We start from the raw sequence: 18,279 nt of genomic DNA on the forward strand, positions 1-18,279 counted from the left end.
CAGAGTAGAAAAATGGGCAGATGGAATACAGTGTACGGTCTTTCACTTTGGTAGAGGAAATGAAAGGATTGACTAATTTCTAATTGGAAACAAAATACAAAACACAGGCGCAAATGACTTTGGAGTCCTTGTGCAGAATTCTCTAAAGGTTACTTTGCAGGTTGAGTCTGTGTGAGGAAGGCAAATGCAATGTTAACATTCATCTGGACTAGAATATAAAAGCAAGGATGTAATGTTGAGTCTTTATAAAACACTGGTGAGGCCTTGCTTGTAGTATTGTGAATTTTTTTAGTCCTTTTATCTTGGAAAGGATGTGCTAAAATTGGTGAGGATGCAAAGGAACTTCAAGAAAATAACTCCAGAATTGAATAGTTTGTTATATGAAGAGTGTTTGATTGCTCTGTGTCTGTATTCACTGGGATTCAGAAGAATGAGGGGTGACCTTATTGAAACCTATCAAATGGTGAAAGGGATTGACAAGAGTGGATGTGGAGAGGTTGTTTCCTATGGTGGAAGAGTCTAAATCCAGAGTACACAGCCTCAGAATAGACGGGTGTCCTTTTAGAATGGAGATGAGGAGGAATTTCTTTAGCCAGAGTGGTGAACCTGTGGAATTCTTTTCCATAGGCAGCTGTGAAGGCAAAATCTTTATGTATATTTAAGGCAGAGGTTGATAGATTCTTGACTGTTCAGGGCATGAAGGGATACAGGAAGAAAGCGGGAGATTGGGGCTGAGAGGAAAATTGAATCAGCCATGCTGAAATGGTGGAGCAGACTCAATGTGCCAAATGGTCTAATTCTGCTCCTATATCTTGTGGTCTCATTACATCATCACATCAGACCAGCCTCTTAAACAGAACCCCAACACAATGCTGGTGGTAGTGAATTATGTATATGTTTCCACCAATTACATTACCGCCCACAGAGCCCGCAAGAGTCCACCAAAACCGGTATCATGAGCCTGTCTGGAACTCAGACAGCTTGGATCCAGTGTTCCATGGGTGAAGAAATGGCAGGTGCCTCTGGCTCATCCAGAGGTGTGTTGCCATGCTCATGGTCATGTCATGATGCCAGGGGCATGGCAGTGGAATCTTCAAAATCTTGGTGGGCTAGTTAAGAGGAGATTACCAAAATATATTCAAGTTTACACATCCTATCTATGATAAGAGTCTTTTCTCTCCATTCCAAAATGCAGAATGAGCCATTGTAAGTGGGCCCAAGGGGATATCAGTATGCACTACACCAGACAAAAATGAACAAGGCAGAATGTAGGTCGACAGGAACCCAAGAGTGCTGAACACTATGGTGGGAGGTAGGAATAGAGTTTACTGAGGAGGGTGGAATGCTGTTGAGAGGCCTAGCAGCACCATAGTGTTCAGCACTCTTGGGTTCCTGTCGACCTACATTCTGCCTTGTTCATTTTTGTCTGGTGTAGTGCATACTGATATCCCCTTGGGCCCACTTACAATGGCTCATTCTGCATTTTGGAATGGAGAGAAAAGACTCTTATCATAGATAGGATGTGTAAACTTGAATATATTTTGGTAATCTCCTCTTAACTAGCCCACCAAGATTTTGAAGATTCCACTGCCATGCCCCTGGCATCATGACATGACCATGAAATGCTGTAGTGGAAAATGAAAAAGGCAGACAGCCAGATAGAGACCGAGAAGCTCAGTCACAAATGCTGTACTTCCTTTTGGGGTGGGGGGGGGGGGGAACAGAGCTGACAGCTGAAGAAGGGAGCAGCTGTCACAAGCCCCCGACCAAATGTTTGTGCACAGCACCCATAGCATAGTCTGAAGCATCAGTATAATGGCTATGGGTGCATTGAGGAGCTGGGTCACATTGGATAGAGCTTATTTAGTGACTCATCAAATGCTCTGGTCATGTCCGCTGACCAGTCAAACACGCGATTAGAGGCATTGCCTTTAAGCACATTATACCAGGTGAGTAAAAGTTCAGCAGCTTACAGAATGACAGACACTCACCATGCCTAAAAACTCTTGTAGGTTTTCACTTGTAGGGAAATCCAAAGCAGTGCAAGCTTATTTATGGGAGGATTTTACCACGTTCTGCAAAGATGTGATGGCCGAGAAGGTCAATGGTTGACAACCCAAACTGGCATTTAGCAGGATTAATAATCGACCCATGTTGGCTTAAGTGCTTGAAAAGTCTGTGCATATGTGATAAGTGTTTGGATTTGGATGTACTGGCGACAAGTATGTTAAACAACAAGAAAATCTAAGTCTTTTAATAGAGTTCATTAGCTGTTGGAAAGTCTGTGCTGCATTTTTCAGTGCAAATAGCAAGTGCAGAAAACTCAAAGGGGCAAACTGGATCATCACAGTGGTTTTCGGAATGTCCTCTAGCACACAGGCACCTGACTTCAGAAAAAATTAACTTGCTGGCTAAACATAAAGTCTTGGATATGTGGGTCCAGGTAACGATCAGGGAGGGGGTGGTGACCTTGTTAAGGCATCCGTAATCACCTCATGTGCAGCAACTATGCTTTTCTGGGTCCAATCTACGCACATGGGCATGGACTTGTGGGCCAGTTGTGGAGATGTGGAGGTTGACCCCATGTTTTGTGACTGTTGTGGGGAATGTAGGTTTCGGAATTTGCCCAGCAGATGAGTAAATTCACATTTGGTGCATGCACTTGACAAAGTCATCCTGGGGAACTTACTGGGGGAGCAGGGTTAATGACCCAAATTCCAATGACATCCAAAAGCTGACAGCTTTTGATCAATTGAGCACTCAGGAAATCTGCACTGAGCAGAGGTCTAGCCTTAGCAAGGACAAAGTCCCATGTGTAATGTCACTCACTGAAGTAGAGCGTCCTCCATCGTGTCCCGTAAGTCTGGATCCTGTCGTTGGTGGCCTCCAGCGAAGTTTCACTGTCCTTTGCCTTCTGATCAATAGGTGATGCTGGCAGCACACTCACCTGAATTCTCATGTCACAAAAGCAGTGTCGCCCTGTCTGTAATGAACAGTCGACGACCCTGGCAGCCGGAACCCGTGGCGTTCACAGACCTCTGATGTCCCGATGCATCGGCACAGTCAAAGCTGCAAGATGGCTGGCACTTCCTGTCATTTGGACCAAAGCAAGCGAGGTAAAGGCACAGACACAGTGTTGTCTCTTCTGCAGCCACAGGGCTGCGTGTTCTGGAGCCCCTGCTATCGGGCTTACTGAGACAGGGGAAGGAGGAGGAATTATGCACTTCTGCCTGGCTAAGACTGTCAGCAAACTTCTATAGTCCTTCATAGGTGCATTAGCAAGAGCTCTTTAGAAGTAAAACAAGGATGGTGATTTCTCAGGAGAGACAGCATGTGGTCCATTAGCTCTGAAGGTCTAGCATCCCCAAGGCTGGGCAAGGAGAGCAACTGCTTGGCGCTTTCAGACTTCAATAGTTCAAAAGTCTGTAGTAGGTGAGTCTTCAGCGTGCCATATTTTTCCAGCTGAAGAGGGTGTTGAAGCTGGCTCACCGCTTTTACTGCTGTGGAATACAGAGCGACACTACTACACAGTAATATCTGGAGCAGTCCACAGCCATTCCTCACATCACGAACTGGGCCAACTCTTCTACAAATCAAGCAACAGCATTTTGCTCCCAAAGCGACTGCATTGGCTGACATGTTGAATAACTCTGGATTCGTCCTGGAGCATCAGGGTCACCAATGTAGGTTTTAGTAAATAAAACAGAAGAGGGGTTTTAAGTTTGAAGGAAATCGTAAAAGCTCCTTTATTGTCCTCCAAACACAGAACACAAAGTGCAGTACAAAACCACGTCATTTCGTCAGACCAGCCGCTTAAAATGAATCCCAACTTAATACTGGTGGTTGTGAATTTTGCATAAGTTTCCAGCCATTACCTTACCCTACAAGACCAGAGGAGCAGAAGTAGACTACTTGGCCCATCAAGTATGTGCCAATCGAGACTAATCAAGGTAACAGTCTGGAGTGTGGTGGCAAGGGCTTAGTCTTTGCAGTCTTCCAAATCATCAAATGTGCAACAACAGCTTGTACAAAGACGTGTATTAATATAATATATTCTAAGATATTTTAAATACTTTACAGCTAAGGAAATAATTTTGAAGAGTACCCAGTGTTGTAGTAAAAGGAACAGCTGTACAACATTGAAATTTGCTTAGTGATGTTGCGTGAAGAATAATGGACGTGACATAAGGGTGCCACAGCAGCCATTACACTATAACAGCTCGCGGCTTTGGAGTTCACTTCTCCATCCTCTGTAAGGAGTCTCTGTACATGGAATGCTCCAGTTTTGTCCAGTTGCTCTGGTTCCCTCCCAGTCCAAAGACACATCAGGTACGTTAACTGGTCATGGTAAGTTGTCCAGTGATTCAATTAGGGTGCAATCAGAGTTGTTGAGTGCTAAGGCTCTGTAATAAATCTGTATATATAAAAAAATTCTCCTGTTCTTTTACAAAATGGCACTTCTGAAGAGCAGATGGTACTTCAATTTTCATTCAAGAGTTAGTACCTCCAGTGTCTAAATCCTTTTCTATCAACCGCACATCCTACACCCCCCCCCCCCCCCCCCCCCCCCCATATCCCTTCCCTCTGACAAGAGTGAGATGGTCGATCTGATCTCCACAGGTTACACTCCCTCTTTGAGATTAAACCATCACAGACAACACTAATTTGGATAATCATCTCAGCAGCCCTGCAGCTCTCTTTAAAAGCTCTGGGAGAGGGGGGAGTGATACCAGTTCACTCACGCCTTGCCTACTCCGCGCACCAAGACCGCTCTCTACATTGACTCTGTTACTCCAGCAACACCCACTTCCTCCGGAAGGACAGAAACGTCACCGGAAATATCGGCCCCTAGCAATCAAGGCAGCTTCCTTAGCAACGGCGCCAGCGGGGCTGAGATGCCGGTGCTGGTCAAAGATTACACTTGGGAGCAGGTGGAGTCCAAAGTGTTTATCACGGTGCCGCTGAAGGGGGTCGGCGCTGGAAAAGCGGACATCTTCTGTGCGGAGGATTACGTGAAGGCAAGGGAAGCACTGGCAGCATCAGGATCGGCGATGGAATTCAGGCAGTCTCCTGGGCAAGGGGTGGGGGGAAAGGGGGAAGGGGAAAAGTGGGGAGGGGAAGGGGAAAAGTGGGGAGGGGAAGGGGAAGAGGGGGAGGGGGAAGGGGAAGAGGGGGAGGGGGAGAGAAAGGGAAAGGGGGGAGAGAGGGGGAAAGATGGAGAAAGGGGGGAGAGGGGGAAAGGGGAGGGGAGAGAGGGGGAAAAGGGGAGGGGGAGAGAAAGGGAAAGGGGGAGAGAAGGGGAGCGGGGAGAGGAGGGGAAGGGGAGGGCAGAGAGAGGGAGAGGAGGGAAAAAGGGAGGGCAGAGGGGGAGAGGAGGGAAAAGGGGAGGGCAGGGGGAGAGGGGAAAGGGGGCAGGGGGGAGAGGAAAGGGGGCAGGGGGGAGGGGAAAGGGGAGGGTAGAGAGGGGGAGAGGAAGGGAAAGGGGAGTGCAGCGAGGAGAGAGAAGGGGAAAGGTGAGGGCAGCAAGGGGGAGAGAAGGGGAGAGGGAGGGTTGAGCATAGAGAAGAGGAGAAAGGCAGATGGGGGTGCACATGAAAGGATGGAAATGGACCAACAAAGAGGAGAATCAAAAGTTTGGCTATTTAGTAAGCTCCTGGCAGATTTTTTACTTAATATGTCGCTGTCTTGCGCTGACCATTTATTTATCCCTTCAGTCCTTAATACAGTAAACAAAGATCCACAGTGTTTGGAATATTCTCATTGACTTAACCTTCGTTTTCTTTTAATAGAGATTTAAAATTTTCGAGAACCAATGGGAGAGGAAATCTCTTATTTGCTCCAAACCTAAACTTACTATTCTGCAACTGTAATATTTTCTGTTCCCTCCAGCCAGCGAGACATCATCCCTTCATCTATTGTATCAAAGCAATCATCTGTGGATGCAAAATCATCTTTGAAAATAGGCTGGTCTTTTTAACTTATGCTGATTTATAAGAAAAACTGTGATCTTGAGAATCATTTGAGCATATTTTTGTAGCACTCCCTTCTTTGTAAACGTACCTTTCCTCGTGGTTGCAATTTGATGTGTAGACAATATTCCAGGTTTATTTGTGCCAGGGCTTTGTAAATTAGGTAAGGTATTTCAAGAACTGAATTCATCTTGTTATAAACAATCTTGGTCTTCCTAATCACTTGTAGGACCTGTACACCCAGGTTCCTCTGACCATTGGACAATATGACATGGGAGCAGAGTTAGGCCATTTTGCCCATCAAGTCAGATTGAATGCCTGTTATCGCTGTCAGCCCATTTTGCTGCCTTCACCCCATAACTTTTGCCGCCCTTATAAATCAAGAACCTATCAACCGTTTTAAATATAACCAATAACTTGATATCCACAGCAGTCTGTGGCAGCAGATTCCACAGATTCACCACCTTGTAGCGAAAGAACTTCCACCTAGCTTTGTTTTAAAGTGCCTTTCTTGTACTTTGAACCTGTGCCCCCTGGTCCTAGACTACCAACTATAGGAAACATCCTCTCCTCAGTATTCAATAGATTTCAATCTGCCTATCTTTTTATCTTCTGCAAACCTGGCCCATCACCGACCCTTGAAGAACAACACTAGTCACTGGCAGCCAACCAGAAAAACATAGAAACATAGAAAATAGGTGCAGGAGTAGGCCATTCAGCCCTTCGAGCCTGCACCGCCATTCAGTATGATCATGGCTGATCATCCAACTCAGAACCCTGTACCTGCTTTCTCTCCATACCCCCGATCCCTTTAGCCACAAGGGCCATATCTAACTTCCTCTTAAATATAGCCAATGGACCGGCCTCAACTGTTTCCTGTGGCAGAGAATTCCACAGATTCACCACTCTCTGTTTGAAGAAGTTTTTCCTCATCTCGGTCCTAAAAGGCTTCCCCTTTATCCTTAGACTGTGACCCCTCATTCTGGGCTTCCTCAACATTGGAAACAATCTTCCTGCATCTCGCCTGTCCAATCCCTTTAGAATTTTATACGTTTCAGTAAGATCCCCCCTCAATCTTCTAAATTCCAGTGAGTATAAGCCTAGTCAATCCAGTCGTTCTTCTTTTGAAAGTCCTGCCATCCCAGGAATCAATCTGGTGAACCTTCTCTGTACTCCCTCTATGGCAAGAATGTCTTTCCTCAGATTAGGGGATCAAAACTGCACACAATATTCTAGGTGCGGTCTCACCAAGGCCTTGTACAACTGCAGTAGAACCTCCCTGCTCCTGTACTCAAATCCTTTTGCTATGAATGCCAACATACCATTTGCCTTTTTCACCGCCTGCTGTACCTGCATGTCCACCTTCAATGACTGGTGTACAATGACACCCAGGTCTTGTTGCATCTCCCCTTTTCCTAATCGGCCACCGTTCAGATAATAATCTGTTTTCCTGTTCTTGTAACCAAAGTGGATAACCTCACATTTATCCACATTAAATCTGCCATGAATTTGCCCACTCACCTAACATATCCAAATCACCCTGCATCCTCTTAGCATCCTCCTCACAGCTAACACTGCCGCCCAGCTTTGTGTCATTCACATACTTGGAGATGCTGCATTTAATTCCCTCGTCTAAATCATTAATATATTTTGTAAACAACTGGGGTCCCAGCACTGAGCCTTGCAGTACCCCACTAGTCACTGCCTGCCATTCTGAAAAGGTCCCGTTTACTCCCACTCTTTGCTTCCTGTCTGCCAACCAATTCTCTATCCACATCAATACCACACCCCCAATACCGTGTGCTTTAAGTTTGCACACTAATCTCCTGTGTGGGACCTTGTCAAAAGCCTTTTGAAAATCTAAATATACCACATCCACTCGCTCTCCCCTATCCACTCTACTAGTTACATCTTCAAAAAAATTCTATAAGATTCGTCAGACATGATTTTCCTTTCACAAATCCATGCTGACTTTGTCTGATGATTTCACCTCTTTCCAAATGTGCTGTTATCACATCTTTGATAACCGACTCTAGCATTTTCCCCACCACCGATGTCAGACTAACTGGTCTATAATTCCCCGGTTTCTCTCTCCCACCTTTTTTAAAAAGTGAGGTTACATTAGCCACCCTCCAATCCTCAGGCACTAATCCAGAATCTAAGGAGTTTTGAAAAATTATCACCAAAGCATCCACTATTTCTTGGGCTATTTCCTTAAGCACTCTGGGATGCAGACCATCTGGCCTTGGGGATTTATCTGCCTTTAATCCCTTCAATTTACCTAACACCACTTCCCTACTAACATGTATTTCCCTCAGTTCCTCCATCCCACTAGACCCTCAGTCCCTTACTATTTCTGGAAGATTATTTATGTCCTCCTTAGTGAAGACAGAACCAAAGTAGTTATTCAATTGGTCTGCCATGTCTTTGTTCCCTATGATCAATTCACCTGTTTCTGACTGTAAAGGACCTACATTAGTCTTGACCAATCTTTTTCTTTTCACGTATCTATAAAAGCTTTTACGGTCAGTTTTTATAAAAAGCCCCCTTTATTCCCATTCTTTTTCTCCTGCTAGTCAGCCAATCCTTTTTCTGTACTAGTATGTTCCTGTAATACCATGGGTTCCTATCTTGTTTGGCAGCCTTATGTATGGCACCTTGTCAGACTCCTGAAAATCCAAGTAAACATAGAAGAGTACAGCACAGGAACAGGCTATATGGCCCACAATGTTGTGCTAAACATCAAAAATACCCAAACACTAATTCTTCCTGTCCATATCCCTCCATCTTCCCTACATCCATGTCCCTATCTAAACGTCTCTTAAAAGCCTCTAATGCATTTGTCTCTACCACCACACCAGGCAGTGTATTCCAGGCATCCACCACACTCTGAGTAAAAAAAAAAACTTGCCCCTTACATCCCCCTTGAATCTATCCTCTCACCTTTAATGCATGCCCTCCGTTATTAGACATTTCAACCCTGGGTGCAGATTGAATCTCTCCACTCTATCTATGCCCATCATAATCTTGTAAAGCTCTTATTGGATCTCCCCTCAACCTCCGACACTCCAGAAAAAACAACCCACGTTTATCCAGCTTCTCATGATGGCACATGCCTTCTAAACCAGCAAGCATCCTTGAAAACCTCTTCTGCACCCTCTCCAAAGCCTCGAAATCCCTCCTGTAGTGAGGTGACCAGAACTGTGTTTGTCCAATCCTTTCATTACAGTACATACCCTCGCATCAGCCCAGCATCCTGATAAACCTCTTCTGCACCCTCTCCAAAGCCTCTAAATCCTTCCTGTAGTGAGGTGACCAGAACTGTGTTTGTCCAATCCTTTCATTACAGTACATACCCTTGAATCAGCCCAGCATCCTGATAAACCTCTTCAGCACCCTCTCCAAAGCCTCAACATCCTTCGTATGGTGGGATGACCAGAACTATTTGCAAGGCTCTAGATGTGGCCGAACCAGAGTTTTATAAAGTTGCAACATAATCTCTTGGCTTTTGAACTCAATGTTTGGACTAATAAAAACAAGCATTCCATAAGCCTTCTTAACCACCTTATTGACTTGTGTAGCCACTTTCGTGGAGCTATGAACTTGGATCCTGAAATCTCTCTGCTCGGCAACACTGTTCAGGATCTTGCCCCTAACAGTGTACTGTCTCCTTGCATTTGCCCCACTAAGGTGCAACACCTCACATTTATCTGGGTTAAATGCCATCTGCCATTTCTCAGCCCATACCTGCAACTGGTCGATAATGTGCTCTATTCTTTGCCAGTCTTCCCATATCTACCTTCTGCACAAAGCCTGCTCCCATTTGGGTAATCAGGGTAGCACTGTGAGGATCATATTTCTTGATTTCTCGTGCCTTCATTACCATACAGCCCTCATTGCTGAGGGAATAGCTCTGTTCAATGCAGATTGGCACTGAATTGAATCCTGGGTAATGTACTACCTGACCGGCAGAATTAGTTGGTGTGGCTTCAGAGCTGTGTGTCAGACGTGGCTATAAGTAGCACTGGGGCCCCACAGGGGACTGTATTGGTTCCCTTCTTGCTTACCCTGTGTACCTAGAACTTTAGATACAACTCTGAGTCATGTCGTCTGCAGAAATTCTCTGATGACTCAGCAGTGGTTGGGTGTATAAAGGGAGGATGAATACAGGGCCCTGGTGCAGGACTTTGTCAAATGGTACAAGCTGAATCATCTGCAGATCAACATCAGTAAGACAAAGGAGATGGTGATGGACTTTAGGAAGGCCAAGTCTGCACTGCTCCCTGATACTATTGATGGTGAGGACATGGACGTGGTGAGGAACTCCGAGTACCTGGGGGTGAATCTGGATTTCAGACTTGAGTGGAGCATCAACACAGAGGCCGTGTACAAGAAGGGCCAGAATCACCTCTACTTCCTGAAGAGACTGAGGTCCTTTGGAGTATGCAGGCCTCTCCTTCACATGTTCTACTAGTCTGTTGTTGTCAGTACAGTCTTCTATGCAATGGTTTGCTGGAGCAATGGCATCAACATGCGTGATACTGACAGGCTCGATAAACTGATTAGAAAGGCTGGCTCTGTAATAGGAGTCAAACTGGACACACTGAAGGCTGTGGTAGAACAAAGGAACCTAATTGAATCCTGGCAATGGTGGACAATGTTTCTCACCCTTTGCATGCCACTTTAGCTGAACAGAGGACACTTTCAGTAATAGACTAAGACAATTGTGCTGTTCCAAAGAGGCTGCATGAGGTCATTGTTACCCTCGGCCATTAGGCTTTATATTGAGTCAACCTATAGCCAGGGAAGTGATGATCCCCTCCTGTTAGATTGTTTGAGGTAACTTATTTTTTATTCTTTCTTACTTCTGTTCTGATATATTTGTATATCTGCGCATTTGTAATGCACAGATCCCTGTGGAACTCCACTAATTACAGAACTCCAGCTCGAATAATTTCTTTCAACCACTACCCTGTCTTCTGGCCAGTTCTGAATACAAACAGTCAATTTTCCATAGATCCCATGCATCTTAATCTTCTGGATTAGCCTTACATGAGGCACTTTGTCAAATGCCTTACTAAAATCCATCTAGACACCATCCACTGTGCTACTCTCATCAGTCTGTCTCGTCACCTTGTCAAAAACTCAATCAAGTTGGTAACACAACAACCCTATTGTTTTTACACATTTCCTTAATCTGATTACATATCTGTTCCTCAATGTCCCGGTGGCTATTACGGGATCTTTAGTACAAGCCCATTAGTGTGATTGCACCCTTCGTATTCCTGAGGTCCACCCAGATGGACTCAGTGTCTGACCCCTGAATTATGTCTCCTCTGAGAGCAGCTGTGATATTGTCCTAATTAGTAGGGCAACTCCACCTCCTCTTTAACCTCCTCCTCTTATCTTTTCTAAAACTTTGAAAACCTGGTACATTAATCTCCCATTCCTGCTCCCTCTCAACCAAGTTTCAGTAATGGCTACAACATTGTAGTTCCATATACTAATCCATGCTCTAACCTCATCATCCTTACCCATAATACTCCTAGCATTAAAATATACACACTTTGAACTATCCGACCCGTCATACCTGTTATTTCGATTTTGCCTTTCAATACTTTTCCTGACATCCACCTTCTGGTCCGATCTTTCCCTTACTGACCTGAGGCTCCTGTTTCCAGACCCTAAAAAGCTAGTTTAAACTCTCCCGAATAACATTAACAACCCTCCCAGCCAGGATATTGGTTTCCCTCCACTGACTCTCCTTTTTCTATCCTGCTTGTTATTTCCTGAAAGAGTTCTAACAGATTTGTCAGGCAAGATTTCTCTTTAAGGAAATCATGCTGACTTCAGTCTAATTATCATATTCCACCAAGTACCCCAAAACCTCATCCTTAATAATGGACTCCATCATCTTCCCAACTACTGAAGTCCAGTTAACTGGCCTATAATTTCCTGTCTTTTGCCTCCCTCCCTTTTAGAGATTGGAATAACATTTGCAATTTCCAAGACCTCCAGAACAATTCCAGAATCCATTGATTCTTGAAAGATAATTACTAATGCTTCCACAATTTCTTCAGCTACCTCTTTGAGTACATGGGGTGTAGTTCACCTGGTCCAGGTAACCTTTCAGCTTCCCAAGCACCTTCTCCTTAGTAACAAGTAGCAGTAGGCACTTATGCCCATTGACACTTGATTTCTGACATATTGCTAGTGTCTTCCAGTGTGACACAAAATACTTAATGAGAACATCCTCAATTTCTTTGTCCTCCATTTATTACCTCTCCAGCATCATTTTCCAGCTGTCTGATATCCACTCTCAATTCTCTTTTACCTTTTATATATCTGAGAAGATGTTTGGCATTCTCTTTTACCTTATTAGGTATCTTACCTTCATATTTAATTTTTTGTCCTTATTGCTTTTTCTGTTGCTTCTGAGCATCTTTTAACCTGTTGTGATTTAAAAGGCAGGTAGCCTGAAAATGGATGACCTCACATTCGTGCCAGTGTCAAGGATGTCTCTGAACGGGCAGAGAACATACTGAAAGGAAAGGCTGATCAGCCAGAGACCATGAAGCTATTAGTACTAATAGCATAGTCAAAAAGAGGAATGAGACTGCAAAAAAAGTTTGGGGAATTTGATAGAAAATTATAAATCAGGACCTCTATTGGTTTTGGTTTATTTTTTTTACCAAGATACAGTGAAAAGCTTGTCTTGCTTACTGTATATACAGATCAAATCATTACACTGTACATTTGTGCTAGACAAATGATCTCCTCTTCACTGTCAACAAGACAGGAGATGGCTATTGACTTTAGGAGAACTCGCATCACTCACACCTCACCCCTCCTCCCCTTACATCGGCAGCACAGCAGTGAAAACTGAGCAGTTTCAAACTCCTGGGACTGCACATCTTGCACAACCTTTCATGGTCCCTGAACACATTCTACACAGTCAGGAAAGCTCAGCAATGCAGCTACTTTCTGAGGAGGTTGAAGAAAAGTGACCATGCTCATCTATATTCATGTCATGTCAGATGTGCAGTGGAGAGCATCCTAACAAGATGCACCACTGCATGGTACAGAAACTGCACTGCAGAGGACAGGAAGGCCATACAACAGGGTAGTAAAAGCTACCTAACTCATCCCTGGCACCTGCCTACCCACAATCAAGGATGCATATTCAGCAAGGTGCCAGAAAAGGGCCAATAACATCATAAAGGATCCCACTCACCCTGCTGATGGACTGTTTGTCTCACTCCCATCAGGGAGGAAGCAATGTAGCATGCCTTCCAGGACCACCAGACTCAAAAAAAGAACAGTTACTTTCCCCAGCAGTAAGGCTGATCAACACCTCTACCCACTTCTGTACCCGCCACAATCCCAACCACAACTACCTCATCATTTCCTGTCAGTCATCTTATGTACAGACATTCCTGTGTCTAGCATCATTTTGTGGACATATAACCAATCTATGTGTATCAGTTTTCTTATGTATTTATATTTTGTTTTATTATTGCATTCTTTATCTTATGGTGTTTTTTTGTGGTGCATTGGATCTGGAGTGACAATTATTTCATTCTCCTTTACACTTGTGTACAGGAAATGATGCTAAACAGGGTTGAATGTTGAACTAGAATACAGTAAATAACAATTCAGAATAAAACGTAGTCTACCGAAAGACTGCAGTGCAGGTAAACACTAAAAGTGCAAGATCCTAACAAGGTAGATTGTGAGGCCAAGAGTCTATCTTATCATACAAGCGGTCTGTTCAAAAGTCTGATAACAGAAGCTTTCCTTGAGCCTGGTCGTATGTGCCTTCAGACTTTTGTATCTTCAACAAAAGACAACAAGAAAGAATGTCCAGGATTGGTGGAGATTTTGATTATGCTGGCTGCTTTAAGGATTGAGAATCAACTTCAGTCACCATATGCATTTACATGTATGAGAAATTTACTGTGCTATATTGGAGCTACATGCCGCAAAAATTAACAACTTTCAACAATTATAAAAAGTAAAGAATTATATAAAAATAAAGTTAGAAGTGTGGTACTGAATGAAATGTACATAAATGCAAAGATAGTTACATGTATTTACAATGTAAACAGCATTATAAAAAGTGCTTTTAAGTGTTTACAGTGCAATAACTGAGGTAGTAGGTAGAGGGGGGTGGTGGGTTAACTAGAATTCATCATCAGAAATGTTTTGCTTTTGGAATTGATAATGGATTTCCAAACTGAATGACAACTTACTGAGGCAGAAATAAGTCTAGAGGGAAGGCTGGTTCCTGTGATGTGCTGAGCTAAGCTTTAAATTGTAATCATAAGACCATTAAGACATAAGAGCAGATTTTGGTGATTTGGCTATCAGAACTGCTCTGTTGTTTGATCATGGCTGAATTATTATCCCTCTCAACCCTGTTCTCCTGCCTTTTGCACGTAACCTTTGACATCCATACTAATGAAGAACTTATCAACTTCTAGTTTAAATATATCTAATGACTGGCCTCTACATCTGTCTGTGGCAATGAATTCCACAGATTCACCATCCTCTGGCTAAAGAAATTCTTCTTTGTCCCTTTAGAACAGAGATATTCTTTCTGAGGCTGAGACTGCTGTCCTCTCCACATCCACTTTATCCAAGCCTTTCAATGTTCAATAGGTTTCAATAAAATTTCCCGTCATTCTAAATTCCAGCAATTACAGGCCCAGAGTCATCAAATGCTCTTATACGTTAACCCTTTTATTCTTGGGATCATTCTTGTGAATCTCCTTTGGACTAGAAACATGGACGATCTACAGCACAATACAGGCCCTTCAGCCCACAATGCTGTGCTGAACAAGTACTTAAATTACCTAGGGTTACCCATAGCCCTCTATTTTTCTAAGCATGTACTTATCCAAGAGCCTCTTAAAAGACCCTATTGTATCCACCTCCACCAAAGTCATTGGCAGCCCATTCCACGCACTCACCACTTACTGCGTTTATATAAAAAAAAATCTTACCCCTGACATCCCCTCTGTACCTACTTCCCAGCACTGTAAAACAGTGTCCTCTCATGTCAGCCATTTCAGCCCTGGGGAAAAGCCTCTGACTATCCACATGATCAATGCCCCTCATCATCTTGTACATTTCTATTGGGTCACCTCTCATCCGCCATTGCTCCAAGGGGAAAAGGCCAAGTTCACTCAACCTAGTCACATAAGGCATGTTCCGCAATCCAGGCAACATCCTTGTAAATCTCCTCTGCACCCTTTCAATAGTTTCCACATCCTTCCTGTAGTGAGGTGACCAGAACTGAGCACAGTACTCCAAGTGGGGTCTGACCAGGGTTCAGTACAGGTGTAACATTACCTCTCAGCTCTTGAACTCAATCCCACGATTGATGAAGGCCAATGCACTGTATTCCTTCTTAACCACAGAATCAAACTGCACAGCAGCTTTGAGTGTCCTATGGACTCGGACCCCAAGATCCCACTGATCCTCCACACCACCAAGTACCTTACCATTTATACTATATTCTGCCATCATATTTGACCTACCAAAATGAACGACCTCACACTTATCTGGGTTGAACTCCATCTGACACTTCTTAGCCCAGTTTTGCATCTTATTGATGTCCTACTTTTGACAGCCCTCCACACTATCCACAACACCCCCAACTTTTGTGTTAACAGCAAATTTACTAACCCATCCCTCCACTTCCACATCCAGGTCATTTATAAAAATCATGAAGAGAAGAGGTCCCTGAACAGATCCCTGAGGTACACCATAGGTCACCAACCTCTATAGAATATGTCCCATCTACAGCCACTCTTTGCCTTCTGCGGGCAAGCCAATTTTGGATCCATAAAGCAATGTCCACTTGGATCCCATGCCTCCTTACTTTCTCAATAAGCTTTGCATGGAGTACCTTATCAAATGCCTTGCTGAAATCCATATACACTACATTGGATTCTCTCCAATGGCAATATATCCTCTCATAATAAGAGGCCCACAACTGCTCATATTATTCCAAGTGCAATCTGAACAATGCCTTATTAAGCTTCAACTATTAATCTTAATACTTTATAACATCTCAGCAATTAATCTCGGGATTAATCCCTGTGCTACATTCTAGCTAAGCAAGAAATATGAGCAGAGTGCAGGTCAATGCATGGCTAGAGAGCCAGTGTAAGAGAGAAGTTTTCAAATACTGTACCTATATCGACGTGTTCTTTTCCAGGGCAGGTGGGACCTGTATGAGAAAGACATGTTGCACTTGAATTGGAAGAGGATATATTACATGCAAGAGGGAACTAGGAAAAGGGTAGGTTCACTCAAGGATATAAGAGGAAAATTAAGAATGGAACCAGAAAAAGTGGATGAGATCCTAAATGAGTACTTTGCATCAGTATTCACTAAGGGGAAGGGAGATGATAATGAGATCAATGAAGGATATGTTCATATCTTAAATCATGTTGATTATAAGAAAGAAGAGATATTGTGTGTCTTGAAAAGTGTTAAGATGGATAAGTTCCTGGGCCAGATAGGATTTATTTCTGGATTTTGAAGGTGGCAAGGAGGAGATTGGGATCTTGACCTAGATCTTTGCATAGACCTAGAATTTAGCCACAGGCGTGGTGCCAAAAGACTGGAGACAGCTAATGTTGTACTTTTTGTTTTAAAAAGGCAACCAAGGAAAAACTAGGAATTAGTATGCCTTAAAGCAGGGCTGGGGAAATTATTGTAGAAGATTCTTATGGACAGGATTTGCTTGCATTTGGAAAAAAAATTGCATATCAGGGATAGTCCAAAGGATTTTGTGTGGCGGAGATGCTGAATCACAAATGTGACTGAGGTTTGAGGAGCTAATGAAGGTGGTTCATAAGGCTAGGGCAGTGGATGTTGTCTGCCATTCGACAGACCCCTTTTGGTAAATTGGTCTCATTGAATTTTCAGTGAATTGGCTGGACTTGTAAAACAGAGGGTAGTGATGCATCCAGTGCTCCAGATGCGACCTGCTCTACATCGGTGAGATTTGATGTAGATTGACGGACCGCTTTGTCTCTCACCTTTGCTCTTTTTCCAAAAAGCAAGATTTCCCAGTGGCCAACTATTTTCATTCCCACTCTGACATGTTGATCAATGACCGCATCTACTGCCTCGATGAAATCACTCTCAGGTTGGAGAAACAATACCTTATATTCTGTTTGGTAGCTTCCACCCTGATGGCATGAACATTGATTTCTCCAGCTTCTAGTAAATTTCCCCCCTCCCCCTTTCATCTTCAATTCCCCACTCTGGCTGCCCTCTTATCTCTTCTCTTTTCACCATCACCTCCACCATTGTCCCTCCTCCTTCCCCTTTTCCCATGGTCCACTCTCCGTTCCTATCAGGTACCTTCTCCAGCCCTTTACCTTTTCCATCTATTGCCTCCCAGCCGGTTATTTCATCATCATCTTTCATCTACGTGGCTTCACCTATCACTTTCTAGCTTCCTGTCCCTACTTCTAATTCTGGCTTCTTTCCCCTTCCGTCCAGGCCCTGGTGAAGCGTCTTGGTCCAAAACCTCAACTGTTTATTCATCTCCAAAGATGCTGCCTCATCTGCTGAGTTCTTCTAGCACTTTGTGTTGCTCTGGAATTCCAGCATCTGCAGAACTTCTTATGCTTCTTATACTTCTTATGGTAAAAGGTTGAGTTTACTGATCTATGATCAGTGGTGTTGTGTAAAAATTAGTGGTGGGGGCTCTATTGTTTGTTTAAAAAAAAGGATGAAAGTGTAGGTGAGTGTTGTATGAAAGGAGAGAAGGTTAGCACTCCCCTTGATAAGGATGGAAGGGGCCCTAGTGACCTTACAACACACAAATGGTTAAGGCATTGCCTTCTACTTAGTGGCATCTAGAAATTTTCTTAGAAATTTAAAATTAAATAAAATAATAAAAAAAAGAAAGTGTAGGTGGTCTCATGAGTAAGTTTGTAGAAGACATGGAAAGTGGTGGGATTGTATTGGGAAGTGGGATATAGATCAGTTGGCAATTTAGCTGGAGAAACGACAGATTTTAATGCTTTTAGGGAAGTGAAATGCAAAAGGAAAGTATAGAGTAAATGGCAGAACTCTTGGGAAGATTGATATACAGAAGGATCTTGGAGTGCAAGCTCAACACAAGAGAATAACATGATAAAGAATATATATATATAGCATGCTTTCCTTCATAGTCAGAAATGAAAATCAGTGTCATGCTGCAGCTGTATAAAACTTTGGTTAGGCCACATTTGGTATATTTTGTGCGATTATGGTCACCACACAGTAGGAAGGATGTGGCATC

At 43.5% G+C, this 18,279-nt stretch overlaps 1 protein-coding gene and 1 non-coding gene across 4 annotated transcripts in view; both read left to right on the plus strand.

The window, feature by feature from the left end:
* Nucleotides 1–18,279, plus strand: part of dnaaf4 (dynein axonemal assembly factor 4) — a 212,235-nt gene that overhangs the window by 155,898 nt on the left and 38,058 nt on the right. For 2 of the 3 annotated variants that reach the window (XM_059952495.1, XM_059952496.1), the window contains exon 1: nt 4,865–5,018. The exons of the other annotated variant lie outside the window; for it this stretch is intronic. In XM_059952495.1, the coding sequence (XP_059808478.1) occupies nt 4,896–5,018 (123 nt within the window). In that variant the 5' untranslated portion in view covers nt 4,865–4,895. Of the gene's footprint in view, nt 1–4,864; nt 5,019–18,279 lie in introns of those variants that run through there. 3 annotated transcript variants of the gene reach the window in all.
* LOC132382694 (U6atac minor spliceosomal RNA) lies at nt 17,741–17,865 on the plus strand. The gene has a single exon (XR_009508449.1). It is a non-coding gene; the product is annotated as a U6atac minor spliceosomal RNA (small nuclear RNA).

This window comes from Hypanus sabinus, chromosome 28 (assembly GCF_030144855.1).
Source record: "Hypanus sabinus isolate sHypSab1 chromosome 28, sHypSab1.hap1, whole genome shotgun sequence".
NCBI lineage: Eukaryota > Metazoa > Chordata > Chondrichthyes > Myliobatiformes > Dasyatidae > Hypanus > Hypanus sabinus.